This window comes from Zingiber officinale, chromosome 6A, assembly GCF_018446385.1.
Source record: "Zingiber officinale cultivar Zhangliang chromosome 6A, Zo_v1.1, whole genome shotgun sequence".
NCBI lineage: Eukaryota > Viridiplantae > Streptophyta > Magnoliopsida > Zingiberales > Zingiberaceae > Zingiber > Zingiber officinale.
The window spans coordinates 32,911,529-32,930,169 of record NC_055997.1 but is presented as its reverse complement, the minus strand read 5'-3'; the positions used below and the strand labels follow the sequence as shown (position 1 = coordinate 32,930,169).

The 18,641-nt window shown below is 34.3% G+C and overlaps 1 protein-coding gene across 2 annotated transcripts in view; it reads right to left on the bottom strand.

Annotated features, from left to right (window-relative positions):
- The window catches only part of LOC121996239 (cation-chloride cotransporter 1-like), a 36,353-nt gene that overhangs the window by 4,898 nt on the left and 12,814 nt on the right, over nt 1-18,641 (bottom strand). For both annotated transcript variants that reach the window (XM_042550133.1, XM_042550134.1), the window contains 2 exons: nt 16,663-16,914; nt 16,387-16,501 (listed from right to left, as the gene is read on the bottom strand). In XM_042550133.1, coding sequence (XP_042406067.1) covers nt 16,387-16,501; nt 16,663-16,914 — 367 coding nt within the window. The remainder of the gene's footprint in view (nt 1-16,386; nt 16,502-16,662; nt 16,915-18,641) is intronic.

Genomic DNA, 18,641 nt, shown 5'->3' with positions numbered 1-18,641 from the left:
GAGTAGACTCCTGCTTGTGTTCTGGAAAAAACAACATAGCAAGAGAACTTCTTGCTCACGGGCTTTTGTATAGTTATGAGAAAATAATTGAATAGGGCATTAATCACAGCAATTTTATAGCAGGAGCTTTTGGATATTGTAGGGATATTCCATATGTTATCCAGGAGGCAGTTTTGAATGTGGTCAAGTTTTTCACAGGATGGGAAGTGGAACTGGTCTTCATATTGTGTAAACCGTTGTAAGTCCTGGTTGTCAAACCTCGTAATTTTGGGCAAAAGTACGTACTTTCACTGTTAGGATACTTAGAAAAAGACTGAGGAAGTCAATGAGATTACAAGCTAGTTTAGATAAGGCAGAGCCTTCTCTGACCTAGAAAGAGTTTAGAGCTTCATAATAGAGGGTTTTTATTAAACATAAAAGTTTACAAGCATGACAAACCTGACTACGAAAGGAAATAAGACAGCAACAGCAATAGGAAATTACATAGGGGAATTTAGACCGACAGAAATTACATGTGGAATGTAAAGGAGCTTACAAACTGAGAAAGGTACTTGCACACAGAACTTGCTTGCTGGAGACTGCTATATTATCAATCCCGACTTAAATATTAAGGCATAGGACTTAAAATACACCAATTCAGAAGCTGAAGAATGTAAAATGCATATTACTCAACTCTTGACATTACAAGTCATCCAAAGATCATATTCTATACATAAAAGTCATGCTTTTATTGTAAATAAAGGAGCATAACAAAAATGAGAACAAACTCGAATGGTGTTTAACTATAAATGCCTCAATGATAATTGTCATGAAGATGGATACAAAATTCCTAATAAGGAACAACTAAAGGGCAGCCCGGTGCAAGAATCTCCCGTTATGCGGGGTCCCGAGGAAAGATCCATTGTACGCAGCCTTATCCTACTTTTTTGCAAGAGACTATTTCCAAGATTTGAACTCATGACTTTTTGGTCACAAAGCAACAACTTTACCGTTACGACAAGGCTCCCCTTCCTGATAAGGAACAACTACTTAATACAATTCAAAAATCAAAATGACATTCGAAATTTCACATGAAATTTGTCATTTGGCCTAAAAATAGTTCATCAAGAGTTTTAAAGAAAAATGGATGATATTTTTCAAGAAGTAATAACTTTCACTTGTGTGTATATTGATGACATTCTGATTTTTTCTAAAACTAAAGGGGACAATTATGCTCATGTACACATAATCTTTAACTTATTTGAAAAATATGTCTTGATTGTTTCCAGAAAGAAAATAAAATAAGCAATCACACACATTAAATTCTTAGGCAGCATAATTGTACAAGGATAAATAACACTCAAGCTCACGAAACTAGTAAACTTTTAACTTTTCTTGATAAAATGGAAGACATTAAAACACTTAGATCTTTTTAGGATTATTTAATTATGTTAGACCATATTTAAAGGATATTAGTAAAATCAATGGCCCTTTATATAATAAAATCTCTCAAACTAGGCAAAGATATTTTAACCAACAAGATCTTGCCAGACAAATCAAAACCAATGTTAACACTTCCTTTAGACTCAGACTATTTAGTTATAGAAACTGATGGCTGTAAAAATGGATGGGGTGGAGCATTATTTAGCAAACCTTCTAAGTATGACCCAAAAACTTTGGAATCTCTTTGCCGATATGCTTCAGGTAAATATAAGGAAAAGGGTCATCTTATTCTTTGGACTATGAACTTTTAGCAATAATTTACTATCCTGAAGCTTTTATGCTCTTTATCTATAGTAAACCTGAGATTACTCTTAGAATCGATTGTGAAACTATAACAAAATATAGCCAGCAAACTAAAGACACTCAAAAAGGACTTGGATCCAAAGGAATAAGAATTAAATGGGAGCATATCAAAGAATCTAATAATTCCTTAGCTGATACTTTATCTCGTTTATTAAATTATTTGCTTCTTTCAGGATAGATAAACAAAAGAAAGTTCGTACTTATGATTTTAAAACCGTGAAATTTGGTATACATGAACTTCTTCAATACTCCAGTAAAGAAGATACTTTCCAGTTCTCTATCATATCACAACTTGATCCAGTACAACAATGTCCGGAAATCCCAACTTCACCAGGAATAGCCAATTAGAAAATAGCTATTATTAATGTCCTTTCCAATTATTTCTTGACAATCTTACAAAAACCCTTGGGCAAAACGTTTTCCTGGTATGCTATTTTGTCATGTCCTTTTGCTGGACTATATGCTAACTAGGACAAAGTCAAAGTACTTTTACCAGAAGACAATAAGCCTTCCTATAAAGGTTTTTACTCAGTAGATGAAGCTTATGACTTACTGAGACTTTGGGCCCAAACTTTATCATTAGCCCATTACTACAAATCGATGGAAAGATACAAGAAGATAAGTCTCACTTAATGGCAGCAACACTTCCTACTCTTGACAGACTTGATACTGATTTATTATCTGTTCCACAAAAACCAATAACTTATCAATCACTTAAAATACTACAAGCCAATAAAGGAAAAAAAAAGACACTTTATTTGTTGTCAATACTTTGTCAAAAGATATACGTACTTACATCCAAAGTTTAGGTAATACTTCTACTTTCAAACACTATCTAGAACTTGAAGAAGCATTAAACTGGTTCCATCAAAATCCTACGCCAGGAATCACTATTACTTACGGGAAAGAATATACTTACAAAATTACTTGTACCAAGACTTTCTCTCAATGTTCTAAACCAGACATGACCGACTTATGCTTGTATATGCCAGTTAATTTACTCTTTTGGAAAAGCTAATATCCATTATGAACAATTTAAACAAAAGCAATATCAAAGAAGACTTATTACTCCCTTTACTTTAATGAACTATGGACTTTTATAATAACTTTGGGTACAAGAATTGGATTCCCTAGAAACTTTTCCTCAACTAGTTGGGAGAATTGTTCAACATATACTTGAAGAAAAAGAAGCTTTAGTTTTATGTAGTTTTAATAGTTCTGCTCCTGAATGGAGAAACTTATAAACTAAGCCAGCCAGACATAATCAAAACTTGATGTACAAGGACTTAAAATTCAATTACTTCCATTCGAGGAATACCCTTCTCATTCAGACAGAGAATGGACCTCTTCAAAACCACTTGAAGAACAACTTAAGCATTGGCAAGCTTTTATAAAAGGAAGTTCTTGGCTTTAGGATCCTTATCAAGATCCATTAGAAAATACTTTGGCGCGTGAAACCTTCACTAAAAAAATTTATGGGCCAAAAAACTTCGGCACGGTATTCTTTCCGTTTGCCTATACTACTCAACATGCAACCCTTTGCCAATTTTATCAGAAAAAACTATAGCATGGTTTGTAAGCAGAAATCAAAAACACTACCAGCGCCTTCTACATATGCATTACCATCCTCTATGGGCTCTGTTGAAGAAGCCAATCTCATAAATATGATGGAACTATGACGAAAGCAGTGATGACATTCAACGCAAAAACATAAGCACAAGCAGCACTACCTCAACTACAACGTAAGCAATGACGGTCAGAAGCACTTCCAGCCAGTATGAGTCATCCTTCGGAACCCTCTCCTCAGCTCTATAAAAGCCCCTTTCTCCTCTCTTCCAAAGAAGGCAACGAAACACAAGAGAAGCAGACACACCTCCTAAGAAGCTCTCCTCTCCTCTTTCTACTCACTACTGTCTCTCATCTTGTAATGCCCTACTAAACCTGTAAATAGTAGTGTAATTTTCTTTCAACAGTTTGTAAATTATATGATTGTGTACTGTATGTTCATGGCTGAGTAAATATATTGTCTCTAAGCCTTAGGGCTTTGCTTTCTTCATCTCTAAATCAAAAGTCCTTATCGAAGTATACCTTTGTAGAAATGTAACTAGCTAAGGGAGAAGACAGAATCGTAGACCTTTAGTTCTATAAAACCTATGCTGGCTAAATCAGGTAACCACAAGAAGGCTACCGTAAGACCTGAAGATAGCCGGGGTTAGAAACCAAATGACTACTAAAACATTCTAGAGGTTGTCTACTAGGTGAGGCTCACTGGTGAGATTTAAAGAGAAGAAACAAAAATCCTAAGGTTTAGAGCAATTACCCACTCATACCCATTTAAACAAACAGCAAACAACAGCAAACACCTTAAACCAAACTTAAATTCAAATTCAAACTTAAACTTGATATCAGAGCCACCCCTGGACTTTAGGGTATTAAACTCTTGTATGAATATACCTTCAAGGAAGTTAGATTATTTAGATCTTGCTTTACAACCAAGAACTATAATAATTTTAGATAATAACAAACACACGTGTTACATTAGAAGTAAAATAATGGTGCACACTTTACATTCTCATCAGGTTCACTTAAATTCTTTAACTGATTTACTTCTCAGTCTAGGATTGCATGTAGAAACTCATTGTCAACTTCTAAAACAAAAAGTAGAAAACTTGGTTTTATACCACCTGCAACAACAAAAATTGGTATCAGAAGTCTTACGCAATCTTGATTACTTAAAAGCATCCCAAACTTTGGTAACGCAAACCGTACAAACTAAACTATCCCCTTTACATAAGGAAACCTAAAATTTAGACACAGACTCTAAACAACTATTACTTCAATCAAAAGATTTAATCGTAAGCAACAAAACTCAACTTTATGCGAAGCTTGAGACTTTACATCAGTTATGAGAAGAAATCAAATATGAATAAACAAATTGAAATATGAAAATTCACATTATGATGAAGTTGTAGGTTACATAACAATTTTCCACTACCAAAGAAGACGGTTATTGTCCAATACAACTTACTGGGAAAGGAGATCAAATACAAATACAACAAAATAATACTATCATAACCCTACTCACTTCACTTCATTACAAATTAACGCTAATAGAAATAAAAGTCCTTCAATTAGAAAACTTTACTTTGGGAGGTTTACACTCCAATGATTTCAAAGAAGCACTTGCAAAAATTAATAAAGACTTAAGTCAGTTATCATTAGAAAAAACACTTCCTAAGACTCCACTAGTGACTTCAAAATTTTTAACCTATAAACAACCCAATGAGTCTTACAAGAACTGAACATTTTATTGGTCATCACTCTATGAGATCCACTGAGGCCAACACAACCTCTTGGATCGATTCTTTAACCAAAAGAAACAGTACTTCCACTATAGGTCTTAATCCATTAGAAGAGATCATTGATATTGATAAAGATTTAACAATCTTTTCTAATGAACAATTAAATACCTTAAATCCTAAGAAACTTTATAGTCAAGGGATTTCAAACTTTTTTACATCTGTGTATCGACAACACAGACAAGAAGCTCTTCATCTTCCTGATGGAGGAAAAGTTAAACTTGGCTTAATGACAGAAGAAGCCGCTAAAACTTTATATCTGAGAAAACACAATTATATTCACTTAGGACTTATTGTGTTCGGATTACGAGGCCTAACTAGAGCTAAGTTAAAAGGAAAAGTTTTATTAGTTTTACAAGTGAAGTGAAGTGAAGTGAGAAGGACTATGATAGTATTATTTTGTTGTATTTGTATTTGATCTCCTTTCCCAGTAAGTTCTATTTGACAATAACTGTCTTCTTTGGTAGTGGAAAATTGTTGTGTAGTCTACAACTTCATCATAATGTGAATTTTCATATTTCAATTTGTTCATTCATATTTGATTTCTTCTCATAACTGATGTAAAGTCTCAAGTTTCGCATAAAGTTGAGTTTTGTTGATTACGATTAAATCTTTTGATTGAAGTAATAGTTGTTTAGAGTCTGTGTCTAAATTTTAGGTTTCCTTATGTAAAGGGGATAGTTTAGTTTGTACGGTTTGCGTTACCAAAGTTTAGGATGCTTTTAAGTAATCAAGATTGCGTAAGACTTCTAAGACCAATTTTTGTTGTTGCAGGTGGTATAAAACCAAGTTTTCTACTTTTTGTTTTAGAAGTTGACAATGAGTTTCTACCTACAGTCCTAGACTGAGAAGTAAATCAATTAAAGAATTTAAGTGAACCTGATCAGAATGTAAAGTATGCACCAGTATTTTACTTCTAATGTAACACGTGTGTGTTTGTTATTATCTAAAGTTATTATAGTTATCGGTTGTAAAGCAAGACCTAAATAATCTAACTCCTTGAAGTTATATTCATACAAGAGTTTAATACCCTAAAGTCCAAGGGTGGCTCTGATATCAAGTTTTAGTTTAGTTTTAGTTTAAGTTTGAATTTGAATTTAAGTTTGGTTTAAGGAGTTTGCTGTTTGTTTAAATGGATATGAGTGGGTAATTGCTCTAAACCTTAGGATTTTTGTTTCTTCTCTTTAAATCTCACCAGTGAGCCTCACCTAATAGACAACCTCTAGAATGGTTTAGTCTGTGTTGTTAAAGGCGCGCCCGAGGCACGCCCGAGGCGTCAGGCGCACAAGGCGCCGGGAAAAATATCTTTTCCCACGCGAGGCGGGCGTTGTTCGTCAGGCGTAGGGCACCTTCGCACCTCAACGAAGGCGCGATCACGGGCGCGATCGTGAACAATATCTAGATTCTTAACCAAAAAAAACATGAATTAGGGCACGAGGAGAAGAAAAGAACGCAAGAAGGGAAGAAGAGAACGCAAGAAGAAGAAGAAAAGGATAAAAGGGAAGAAGAAAAGATCACAAGAACTAAGAAGAAGAAACCTGAACCGTCGTTGCTGAGTCGCGCTGTCGCCCAGGTATGTGTTTTTTCCTTCTTTTTTTGTTTTTCTGTTCTTCACTTCTTCCTCTCTTCTTCGTTTTTCTTCTTTTATCTTCTTCTTCTTCTATTATTTCTTTTCTTCTCTTTTTTCTCTTTTTCGTTTTCACTTTTTCTTTGTTTCTTCTTCTTCTTTTCTTTTCTGTGTTCTGTATCTTCTTTTCTTCTGCTTTTTCTGTTTTTTCTTCTCGTTTGCTTTCGTGTTCTTGCTGCTGTCTGATTTTGTTTTCTTCTTCCCGTTTTTGCTATTTTTGCAGGTTGTAATCTTGCTTGTTGTCTATTTTTGCTGTATTTTTTATCCTGTTTTACCATTTTTGCTGATTCGTGCTGCTGTCCAGTTTTTCATTTGTTTTTTTCCCTATTTTTCCATTTTTATCCTATTTTTCTTTTTGTTTTTTTTCATTTTTCTATACTGGTACATTGTTCTTGTTGTGCTGTCCGGTTTGCTGTATTTTTGATCATGTTCATCCGTACTGCAGCTGCTGTCCGATTATTAATTTGTTTTTTTCCCTATTTTTTCATTTTTTTATCCTGTCTGTTTTTTTTTTTCCAATTTTTCTATTACGGGTACAGTGTTCTTGTTGTGTTGTCCGTTTTTGCTATATTTTTGGTCCTATTCGGGTTGCTGTCCTATTTTTCATTTGTCTTTTTGTTCTCTTTTTACTGGTACAGTGCTTTTCTATTCCTAATACAGCGTTGATTTTATTTTATTTTTGATTTTTCAGGTTATTTTCTTGTTCAATTATCATAGAAGGTAGTAGTGATACTCCAACATATATATCAAAAGATCCTGGATAGAATTATTTTTAAAAAGTTAATCCGAATAACAAAAATGATTTGATTTGTAACTTTTGTCAAAAAGTTACCAAAGAGGGTATCTATCGTGCAAAACATCTTGTTGGAGGGTTTCGAAATACTACGACTTGCAAAAGATGTCCGCCTCATGTACGTGAAGAAATTAAAAATTTCATGGAGAAAAAGACTGAGAAAAGTAATCTTTCTAAACTTGCGACATTGGACTTTGAGGATATAGGTCCTCTTGGTGATGATATTGATAAGGATGATATTGGAGCTAAAGTTATGTCGCCTATAAGTACAAGTACAAGTTCTAGATCAGTGAATATGCAAAAAAAGCCAAGACAAATAGTTCCAATGGATACGTATTTTGCTCCTAATGTGCAAAAACTATAAATGAGGCATACAAGAAAGAATTGAGGGAAAAAGCTTGTATGGCCATAACTAAGTGGATGTATGATGCGGCGATTCCTTTTAATGTCGTTAACTATTCAAGCCTCAAAAAGATGTTGGACTTGGTTGACCAATATGGTATAGGTCTAAAAAGACTTAGTTATCATGAGGTGCGGGTTCCTTTTCTAAAAAAAAGTTGTTGATAGTGTGACAAATGATTACATTAAGTCGTGTGAAACAGAATGGACCAAGTATGGTTGTAATTTGATGGCAGATGGGTGGGCAGACAAAAGGCATAGGACATTGATCAATTTTTTAGTAAATTCTCCTAAACGTTAAGTTTTCATCGAATCAGTTAATGCTTCTGATTATGCAAAGACTGGAGGTTGCTTGATCGATTTGTAGAGCATATAGGAGAAGCAAATGTTGTTCAAGTTGTTACGGATAATGCAAGTAACAATGTGCTTGCTGGTAAGAATCTATTTAATTATTTCTTATCAATATGCTTTTTCTTATATATGTTAAACTTATCTAGTTTTCTAACTTCTTTTGTAGGAAAATTATTAGAAGCAAAAAGGCAACACTTGTATTGGACTCCTTGTGTTGCTCACTGCGTCGACTTGATCTTAGAAGATATTGGGAAATTGCTTGATTTTAAAGCAACATTAAAGAAGGCAATGAGTGTGAATGCTTACATTTATATTCGTCGAGGCATGGTAAATATGTTGAGGCAATTCACAAGACAAAAAGAGCTTTGTCGGACGGGTGTCATAAGATTTGCTACTGCTTTTCTCACTCTTGAAAGGATGCACCTATAGAAGTAAAATTTAAGAAAAATGTTCATTTCAAAGGATTCAATGGAGAGTAAATGGGCAAAAGAAGCACAGGGAAAAAAGGTCGCTAAAATCACCATGACACTTAGATTTCGGACAATGTTGTGCATATTTTAAAGATATATGGCCCTTTAGTCCGTGTTCTGAGACTGGTTGATGGGGAAAGGAAACCTGCAATGGGCTATACTTATGAGGCTATGGATAGGGCAAAAGAAATAATTATGGTCTTTAAGGAGAAAGAAGAGAAATACAAAGAAGTGTTTGAGATCATTGATACGAGATAGGAATGCCAACTTCATCGGTCTTTGCATGCTGCAGGACATTATTTGAATTCAGAATATTTTTATTCATACACAGATTCAGATATCTGTGGAGAAGTGGTGAATGGTTTGTTTGAAACTATGGAGAGATTGATTTCAAGCGCTGCTGAGCAAGATAAAATCACTACCCAACTCTCTATATATCAAAAGGCAAAAGGGCTATTTGGGAGGAATGTGGCAATTAGACACAGAAGAGCATTATCTCCAATTGAATGGTGGGAATGCTACAGAGCAAATACTCCAAAATTGCAAAAGTTTGCTATTAAAGTGCTTAGCCTCTTGTAGTGCTTCCGGCTGTGAGCGTAATTGGAGTGTTTGATCAGGTATTTAATAAATATAAATATATAATACAATTAGTATGTTACTTTTATAAGTAGAAAATATTTACCCAAACTTTAGATGTAAGTATGTATATCTTCTGACAAAGTATTGACCACAAATAAAGTGTCTTTTTTTCCTTTATTGGCTTGCAATATTTCAAGTGATTGATAAGTTATTGATTTTTGTGGAACGGATAATAAATCAATATCAAGTCTGGCAAGAGTAGGAAGTGTTGCTGCCGTTAAATAAGACTTATCTTCTTGTATCTTTCCATTGGTTTGTAGGAATTGGCTAATGATAAAGTCTGGGACCAAAATAGTTCTCAGTAAGTCATAAGTTTCATCTACTGAGTAAAAGCCTTCATAGGAAGGCTTATTGTCTTCTGGTAAAAGTACTTTGACTTCGTCTCAATTAGCATATAGTCCAGCAGAAGGACCTGACAAAATAGCATACCAAGAAATTATTTTGCCCAAGGGTTTTTGTAAGATTGTCAAGAAATAATTGGAAAGGACATTAATAATAGCTATTTTCTGATTAGCTATTCTTGATGAAGCTAGGATATTCCAGACATTGTCAATCAGACATCGTACTGGATTAAGTTGTGATCTGATAGAGAACTAAAAAGTATCTTCTTTCCTAGAGTATTGAGGAAGTTCATGTATACTACATTTCATAGTTTTAAAACCATAAGTATAGACATTCTTTTGTTTATCCATCCTGAAAGAAGAAAATTAAGTTAGTAAACGAGATAAAGTATCAACTAAGAAATTATTAGTTCCTTTGATATATTCCCATTTAATTCTTAATTCTTTATAAAGAATAGCATCTGTTAATTTTATCCATCGTTTGGATCCAAGTACTTTTCGAGTGTCTTTAGTTTGCGGGCTATATTTTACTATAATTTCGCAATCGGTTCTAAGAGTAATCTCAAGTTCACTACAGATAAAGAGCATAAAAGCTTCTAGACAGTAAATTAATGCTAAAAGTTCAATCCAAAGAAGTAAGATGACCCTTTTCCTTATATTTACCTGAAGCATATCGGCAAAGAGATTCCAAAGTTTTTGGATCGTACTTAGAAGGTTTGCTAAATAATGCTCCACCCCATCCGTTTACACAGCCATCAGTTTCTATGACTAAATAATCTGAGCCTAAAGGAAGTGTTCAACATTGGTAAGTGTTGGACTATGTTTTTGATTTGTCTGACAAGATTTATATCTTGTTAGTTAAAATATCTTTGCCCAGTTTGAGAGATTTTATTATATAAAGGGCCACTGATTTTATCAATATCCTTTAAATATAGTCTGGCATAATTAAGTAATCCTAAAAAAGATCTAAGTATTTTTATGCCTTCCATCTTATTAGGAAAAGTCAAAAGTTTACTAGTTATGTGAGTTTGGAGTGTTATTTTTTCTTGTCCAATTATGCTGCCTAAGAATTCAATGTGCCTAATTTCATTTTCTTTCCGGAAACAATCAAGCCATGTTTTTCAATGGTGGAGATGCTTTTCGAATAGAGTTCGGAAATCGCCATGGCTGATATTTTTTAGTAAGTGGAATTACTGTACTAGAACACGTCATTGCGATGTCAGATTAAGGTTCCATCATATTTTCAAGGTTGTATTCACCAACCGAGTCTAAGGATGGAGCTTGGGGACTACTAGCCTGGGTAGCAGTACGAGTGCGGTATAGGGTTGCTTGGTAAGTTCGAGTTGGAGCTGGCTAGCCATTTGTTGCTTACTCTTTTAGTCTTGCGTTGGTAATGTTGGAACAAGGTATCTGAGTGGTAAAAGTGATCAGAAAAAAATTGTGTTCCCATCTCTTTCAGCCAATATATTTTTTCAGTATAAGATTCGCCAGCAAGTAAGTGTCAGGGTCTTCGATTTTGTCTCAAGCCCAATTAGTTCCCTGGATAGAAGCTCTCCAATGATTAAGCTGATCTTCGGGTGTTGGAAGCGCTTCCCAATCAATGTCTGAATCAGAGGAATAGTCTTCAAGTTCTACTTGATAACCTCCAACTTCATTAATGTTTATTTTGATGAGGTGTCTAACTGGTTTGATTTTAAGCTCGACCCATTCCAGAGGAAAACTATCAAAAGTGCAAACAACAAAAGTTTCCTCTTCTTCAAGAGCAAGAGAGATTATTGTGCCCAATTTCTTTGGGAAGTGTTGACTGAGTTTGGATCATGTACCGAGTTTATAGAGGAGGTCATAGTCCATTAAAGTAAATGGTGCAATAAGTCTGGAACAGTGTATGCTTCAAAGTCGATATTTATTTTGCAAACGGAGTAGAGTAACTGGCAAGAACAACCATATTTCGCTGAATCAGAGCAGGCTTTGAGTTTTTGACATTTTAATTTCTACTTCATAAGTAATAGTCATCCCTTGGGGAGGGTTTTTGTGAAAGTCTGGAATGTAGATTTTTCAGCCAAGCTTCGAACATAAGAGGAGATGTCTTCTGGAATGGAATTTGGAAGGCCCAATAATTGAACTTTGGAAGCTCTTTGTTCGGCTGTAAAGGTAGGTCTTTCAGCTCTTTCTTTAAGTTTAGTCAAAGTTAAATAATTAGGCTTGTGTATTTGACCTCCTGAAGAGGATAGATGCGTATCTGTAGTTGGGATTGGTGTTTCATCAATGAGTGTTTGAGCATACGTCTTGTCTGTGGTAGTTTGACATGTTTTGAGCAATGTAGTAGTGAAGAAATTAGGATGAAGATTAGTCCTAGCAGCAGTGAAAGCTTCGTCAATGGAATAAAAGGCTTGAAATAAGGATGTTCACAGCCTTGTACGGCTAAGTTGGCTTCTTCCTAAGTAGAGTAGACTCCTGCTTGTGTTCCGAAAAAATGGACATAGCAAGAGAACTTCTTGCCCACAGGCTTTTGTATAGTTGTGAGAAAATAATTGGATAGGGCATTGATCACAGCAATTTTGTAGCTTGAGCTTCCGGTATTGTAGGGATATTCCGTATGTTATCCAGGAGGCAGTTTTAGATGTAGTCAAGTTTTTCATGGGATGGGACGTGAAACTAGTCTTCATATTGTGTAAACTGTTGTAAGTCCTAATTGCCAAACCTAATGGTTTTTGTGGCAAAATTACGTACTTTCTTTTGTCTATCCATTTGCCTAAATAACAAAGATGTTAGCCTAAAATAACAAAGACGTTAGTGTAAAAGTTTCGATAATGTATCAGTTAAGGAATTATTAACTTCTTTGATATGTTCCCATTGAATTCATAATCCTTTATTAATAATTGTATTTCTAAATTTAAGCCACCTTTTGGTACCTAACCCTTTTCTTAAACCTTTGGTTTGTTGGCTATATTTGACTATGGCTTCACAATTTGTCCAGATGGTAATTTCTTTTTTATTGCAGTAAACAATTGAAATGTGTCTAAACAATAGATGACTGCTAGTATTTCGTAATCTAGTGAGGATAAATGACCTTTTTCTTTATATTTGTCGGAGGCACAGCAGCATAAAACTTCAGAGTCTTTAGGGTCATATTTGGAAGTTTTTTGAAATAGTATACCACCCCAACTTGTTTCATAGTCATCAGTTTCTATGACTAAGTAGTCAAAATCTAGTGGCAATGTTAACATGGGAATAGTTTTCACTAAGTCTTTGATTTGTTTAACTAATTCCATATCTTGTTGATTAAAATATTTTTGCCCAGTGAGAGATGTTTTATTGTATAATGGACCACTAATTTTGCCAATATCTTTAAGGTAATGGTGAGCATAATTGAGGAAACCCAAAAAGGCATGTAGGGTTTTGGTGTCTTCCATTTTATCTGGAAAAGTGAGAATCTTGGCAGCAATATGAGGTTGAAGGGCAATTTTTCCCAAAAAGTCGATGTGTTTGGTAACTAGTTGCATTTTCTTTCGTGATATTATTAAGCCATGTTTTTTTGAAGAGATCAAACATAATATGGAGGTGAGTAAAATGTTCTTCCTTTGTTTTGGAGAAGACTAATACATATCAATATAAACGCAGGTGAACATAGAAACGTTTCGAAAGATATCATCCATCTTCTGTTGAAAGATTTGGGGAGCTACTTTAAAGTCAAAGGACATTACTAGTCATCCAAAATGTCCTTCAAGACAGGAAAAGGCAGTCCATTCGATTGAATCAGGATGCATTTTGACTTGTCAAAAACTAGATTTCATATCGAACTTAGAGTACCATTTAGAGTTTTGTATTTTATTTAGTAATTGGTTCTTATCAGGTATTTTATGCTCATCTTCTTGGCAATTGTCATTTAATCTTTTATAGTTAAAAATTATTCTTGATTAACCACATTTTTGTTCGGCTCTTTTATTAACTATGAAGGCTAGGCTCCTATGCCAAGAAGTAGATAGTTGAATTGCTCCAAGGGATAATAATTGTTTGATATGCATAACACATTCTTTGGTTTCTCAGTTTGTATAGCGTAAGTCATGTGCTTTTATGATAAGATCAAGGTTTATTATGGCTAATTGACAATATATTTTACATCTCTGTCCCAATATTTTGTAGGATTTTTACCGATGATTTCAAATTTTTCTAGCCTAAAGATTAAAGAGTCTAAATCGGGCTGGTATGTGTTTATTAACTAAATAACTGTGATGGAAAGAGAAGGTCAAGGGGTGTATTCTAGGTTGGATAAAGAGGTTCTGAAAAAGGGCTTAAACAGCCAGTAGGTCTAGTTTTCCTGATATTCTTTGAAAACTAGGGCACAGGACTGTGTACTGAACAGTGGCAGGATTCTTGGTTGCTAATGTAGGATGAAAAACTGACATCTGACGAGGGAAGAGAAGAGGTGTTATTACCCAGAGGTCGTACAATAGAAGGATAGTACTGTAAGAGAAACAATTAGTGAGCAGGACAAGTCCGTGTTGTAGCCAAGGTTTGAAGTGTCGTTCCGTGCCGCCCGGCACGGACGGTTTTTACCGTTCCGCCGGGCTGCCGAAACCGGCACGGGAGGCGTCCCAGTCTCGGCGGCGCCGGAGGAGACGCGTCACGCCTTCGTCGGCGCCGGAGGAGACGCGGGACGCCTCCGGCGGCGTCGCGCGCGACGCCTTCTGCAGCGCCGAAATCGTCCGGCAGGGTCGCCGGAGGCGTCCGGCGACGCTGGAAGCGTCGCCGGACGCCCCCCGCGAGATCGCGATGATCGTTCGCGGGCGGGCGCGATCTCGGGTACGCGTTTTTTTTTTTTTTCTGTTTTTAATAATTATTATTTTATTATATTAATTTAAACAATTCCTAAGGAGGATGGGTAGAGGATGTGTGATATTTCAAAGAGGCTTTTATAAACCTAGTTAAATTAACCTAATAAAATATATAAAAAAATATATTTAAAATTAAAATAAATTAAATAAATTTTATTAATTAATATACTGATAATATTTTAAATTTCATTTAAAAATTTTAAAAATATATAATAATTCTTATTTATATTCTAATATATTTTTATTATTTTAAATTTCATTTAAATTTTTTTAAAAATGTAAAAAAATTCTTAAAAAAATTAAAAAATTATAATAAATTATATTTATATTCTGATTTTTTTAATTTTTTACTTGATATTTTTTACTATTTAAAATATATATTATTTAATTAATAATTAATTAAATAAATAAATAGTTAATTTATATAATTATTATTAATATAAAATAATATCTTGTATTATTATTATTATTATTATTATTATTATTATAGATACTTCCATTTTAATTTGAATTATTGATATATCAATTCTATTTAAATAAAATTATTTTTAATTATTTTTTCTAACAATATTAAATTATTCAATAATTGAGAACTTATAATAAATCAATATACAACTTATTTTTATATACACAATAAACATATTTATCTTATCATTATTATAGATAAATAAAAAATACCGAAACTATATCGGCACGGCACGATACGATACCGAAACCGTATCGTTCCGGCCTGAGACCGAAACCTCGGCACGGGTCGAAATTTTAAACCATGGTTGTAGCAGCTATGAAACCATAATTGCTACAACATTATAGCACTACTACAACGTGAATATTGTTGAACAGGACAAGTTCGAGTGTAGCTGTTACAATGTGAATGTTGTTGAACATAACAAGTTTGAGTTGTAGCAACTCCGGTTTTATAACTGGTACAACGTGAATGTTAGATGAACAAGTCTGAGTTGTAGTAGCTACGGTTTCGTAGCTACAACGTGAATATTTTTGAAGATGTTAAGTACTACAATAAGGACTTGTCCTGATCACACAATTGATAGACTGGTTCAAGATTTAACGTGTGTGGTAGGAAAATTTTATACCGAAAAGTACAATTGAGGGTAGTTGGGTAATTGTACATGGGTTACTAATAGGGCGGGGTGAGGCGCCCTTTTGATTAAAAATAGAAAGGGGCACCCTTTGATAATTCAGAAAAAATGGGATGCCCTTTTGATTTTTGCCCAAGAAAATATAGCCATCTGGCATAATGATATTTTATCTCTCACGCACAAGTAATTAAAATTTGAATACCGAACCCACAAGTTCTTTCAATCTTTTCACGTATTAACATACTATTCTACTAAGAAAATGTCCAATTATCTGGTGTACTTGATTTTGCAGCTTTGATATCGCCAAATGAACGATCACATGTTAGTCTCACGAAGCATATTTCGGTTGACTATATGAGTCTCATAGTCTTCATTAAAATTCTATGACTTAATCACGATATTTACTTGTATCTCAGAAAACAAGGATCACTCAATACTAAATTTAACTTTATATTCATCAAATTTGGTTCATTATCAGGGATTTGTCGAGTATGCTCAATAGTCTGTCCTATTATCTTCTAACTGTGAAGGTTATTTGAAATTACCAGAACTTATGATGGGACTCTAACTAAATTTTCAACTCAAGCAGCAAATAGGGTTCTTTACAAGATTAAATTATTATACCAGGATGAACAAGCCCCACTATTTTTATGTGAAATTTAAAACATAAATATGAGTAGGGCTTACTTAAAATTCCAGTATATAGGTCCTTCTGGATCAGGAATTCCAGCATTTGTAGTAAACTGATAATCAGAACTCCAATTGTCTTTGAATGTTTGTGATCTCAATCCCGTTATGCCACCTGCACCAGGCTCCAAAAAGAGAGCAACATATTCATGAGGCGTCAACTAAATGAAAATCTGCAACATGTGACATGCAAAGTGAAAGACTGGAAAAAAAAAACTTTTGGAGTAGAGAGAAAGATCAAACACATAAAAGAAGAAAATAACACAGGTAGCTTACTTGAATCATTGCTCCTTGAAGCTGAAAAAATTCCAATGTATATGCAGAAAAGTGAAAAAAGGACAGGAATTAAGAAAGCCGGAGCTACCCTGTTTATCATCTTTACTCCGCCAAATACAATAAAGCACAGAAGGATAGTCACAATAACTCCATAGACTTGCAGGTCATGCAAGCTAGGAGTCGATACCATTGTTATTACTTCTGTTGTTGTGCCATTAGCAGCAGTGCTGTTGCCGACGAGTGTAACAGTTTCTGAAAGGAAGGAATATAATTTATATGGATGTGCAAATAAGTAAGAAAACAGATAACTGGAACTTATCCTGAATAGCATTAAAAGGAAAATATCCAAGCAATGTTTTCTATATTGCAGATATGAAAGCCACCAAAGTATTTTCTATAGATCATGGGTTCTTGTTTTATGGGAAAGTTACCATTATTCAAAGAGAAACTTTAGACGCTGTCCTATATTGCAGATATGAAAGCAACCAAAATATTTTCTAAAGAACATGGGTAATGCTTCATGTGAAAATTACCATTATTCAATGAGACACTTTAGCAACTTCACACATTATATTTATTCAACTGTATAACTGAACAAATATCTTCATCTCTTTTGCTGAATTCCACTATTGTTTCCTTTCAAATTATTCTTGTAAACTTGAATACTAGCATATGAGGACTTCACATCTGTTGCATTTTAGAACTTCACATTTATTGTATTTAATCAGGTATCATCATAGTCTAATGCCAATTTGTGTATTTCATGGTTATACATGCTTTTTTATTCTTCCTCCACATGAAGAAATTAAGACATTGGTTTTTGACTATGCATACCATACCATTGTCTCATTTCTTCACGCAATCACAGATGTATTGTACGCCCATATAACCCCAGTGGTCATACAGCTATGTTAAGCTTTCTACAGAAAGCATCATCTTATACATTATTTTCAACACTGATGTGACAGATTCATGCATATTCTCATTCTTATTCAACCTCTACTCTAAAAAACTCCACAAGAAACTAGTCAGAATATCTCAGGAGGATAATTGAGAAAGCCATGACTGAGGATTGACAATTTTACATACTGATTGTGCTATTAAATTATTATGGTTCCTTTAATTTTCCATGTTTCTACATATTGGTTGCTTCACTTCTTATTTCCTCTTCCATTTTGCTTTCCATGCATGGGAAATGCATTTTACTGTGGCTTTCTAACCCAAACGTGATCACACGCTTTCTTCACTACACTTCACCATTTGTCCTTTCTTTTTCTTCTCAATGGGTACCAAAGCAAATCAATAAATGTTTCTGAATTTGTACCAATTGATTAGGACTTCCATTTAATTACAAGATCATGGATAGAGAAGATACTTGAGAGGAAAAATATACTAATATTTAGGAAATCTTAGGACTATGGTAAGGGTTGCCGCATTAAATGTTGACATAAAAACAGTTTGAAACGTAAGTGGGGAATGGGATAGATTGTCATGGATAGCAAAGTTCATAACAATTTCTAAAGACGTTGATGGCAAGGATTGTGAATCATTAATATTAGATGCTATTATATGAAACTAGGAAAGTCAAACATATTTCTGCAAATTTTGAACAGAAAAGAAACAAGGGTCAACATGCCCAAAGAAAAAAAAAAGACTTTATGAAAGCAAATGGCATGAACTTTCACAGATTCAAGGCACAAATGATATCAAGCAACTAGAATTTATACTGATCAAGGATGTGTTTCAATGCTAGTACATATAAGCTAGCACGTGCAAGAATCAGGCTTATCTATGCATTAATTCCTCTGACATGTGCAAAAAATCAACCATAATTCCTCTGACATGTGCAAAAATCTACATGCTTATCTATGCATTGAATTTAGTTTCACATGCATTCCATGCTATTATACATATAAGCTAGCATCAGTAATCAGATTATGGTGTACCAATTGTTCCTGCAGATAATCCATAATTGTTGC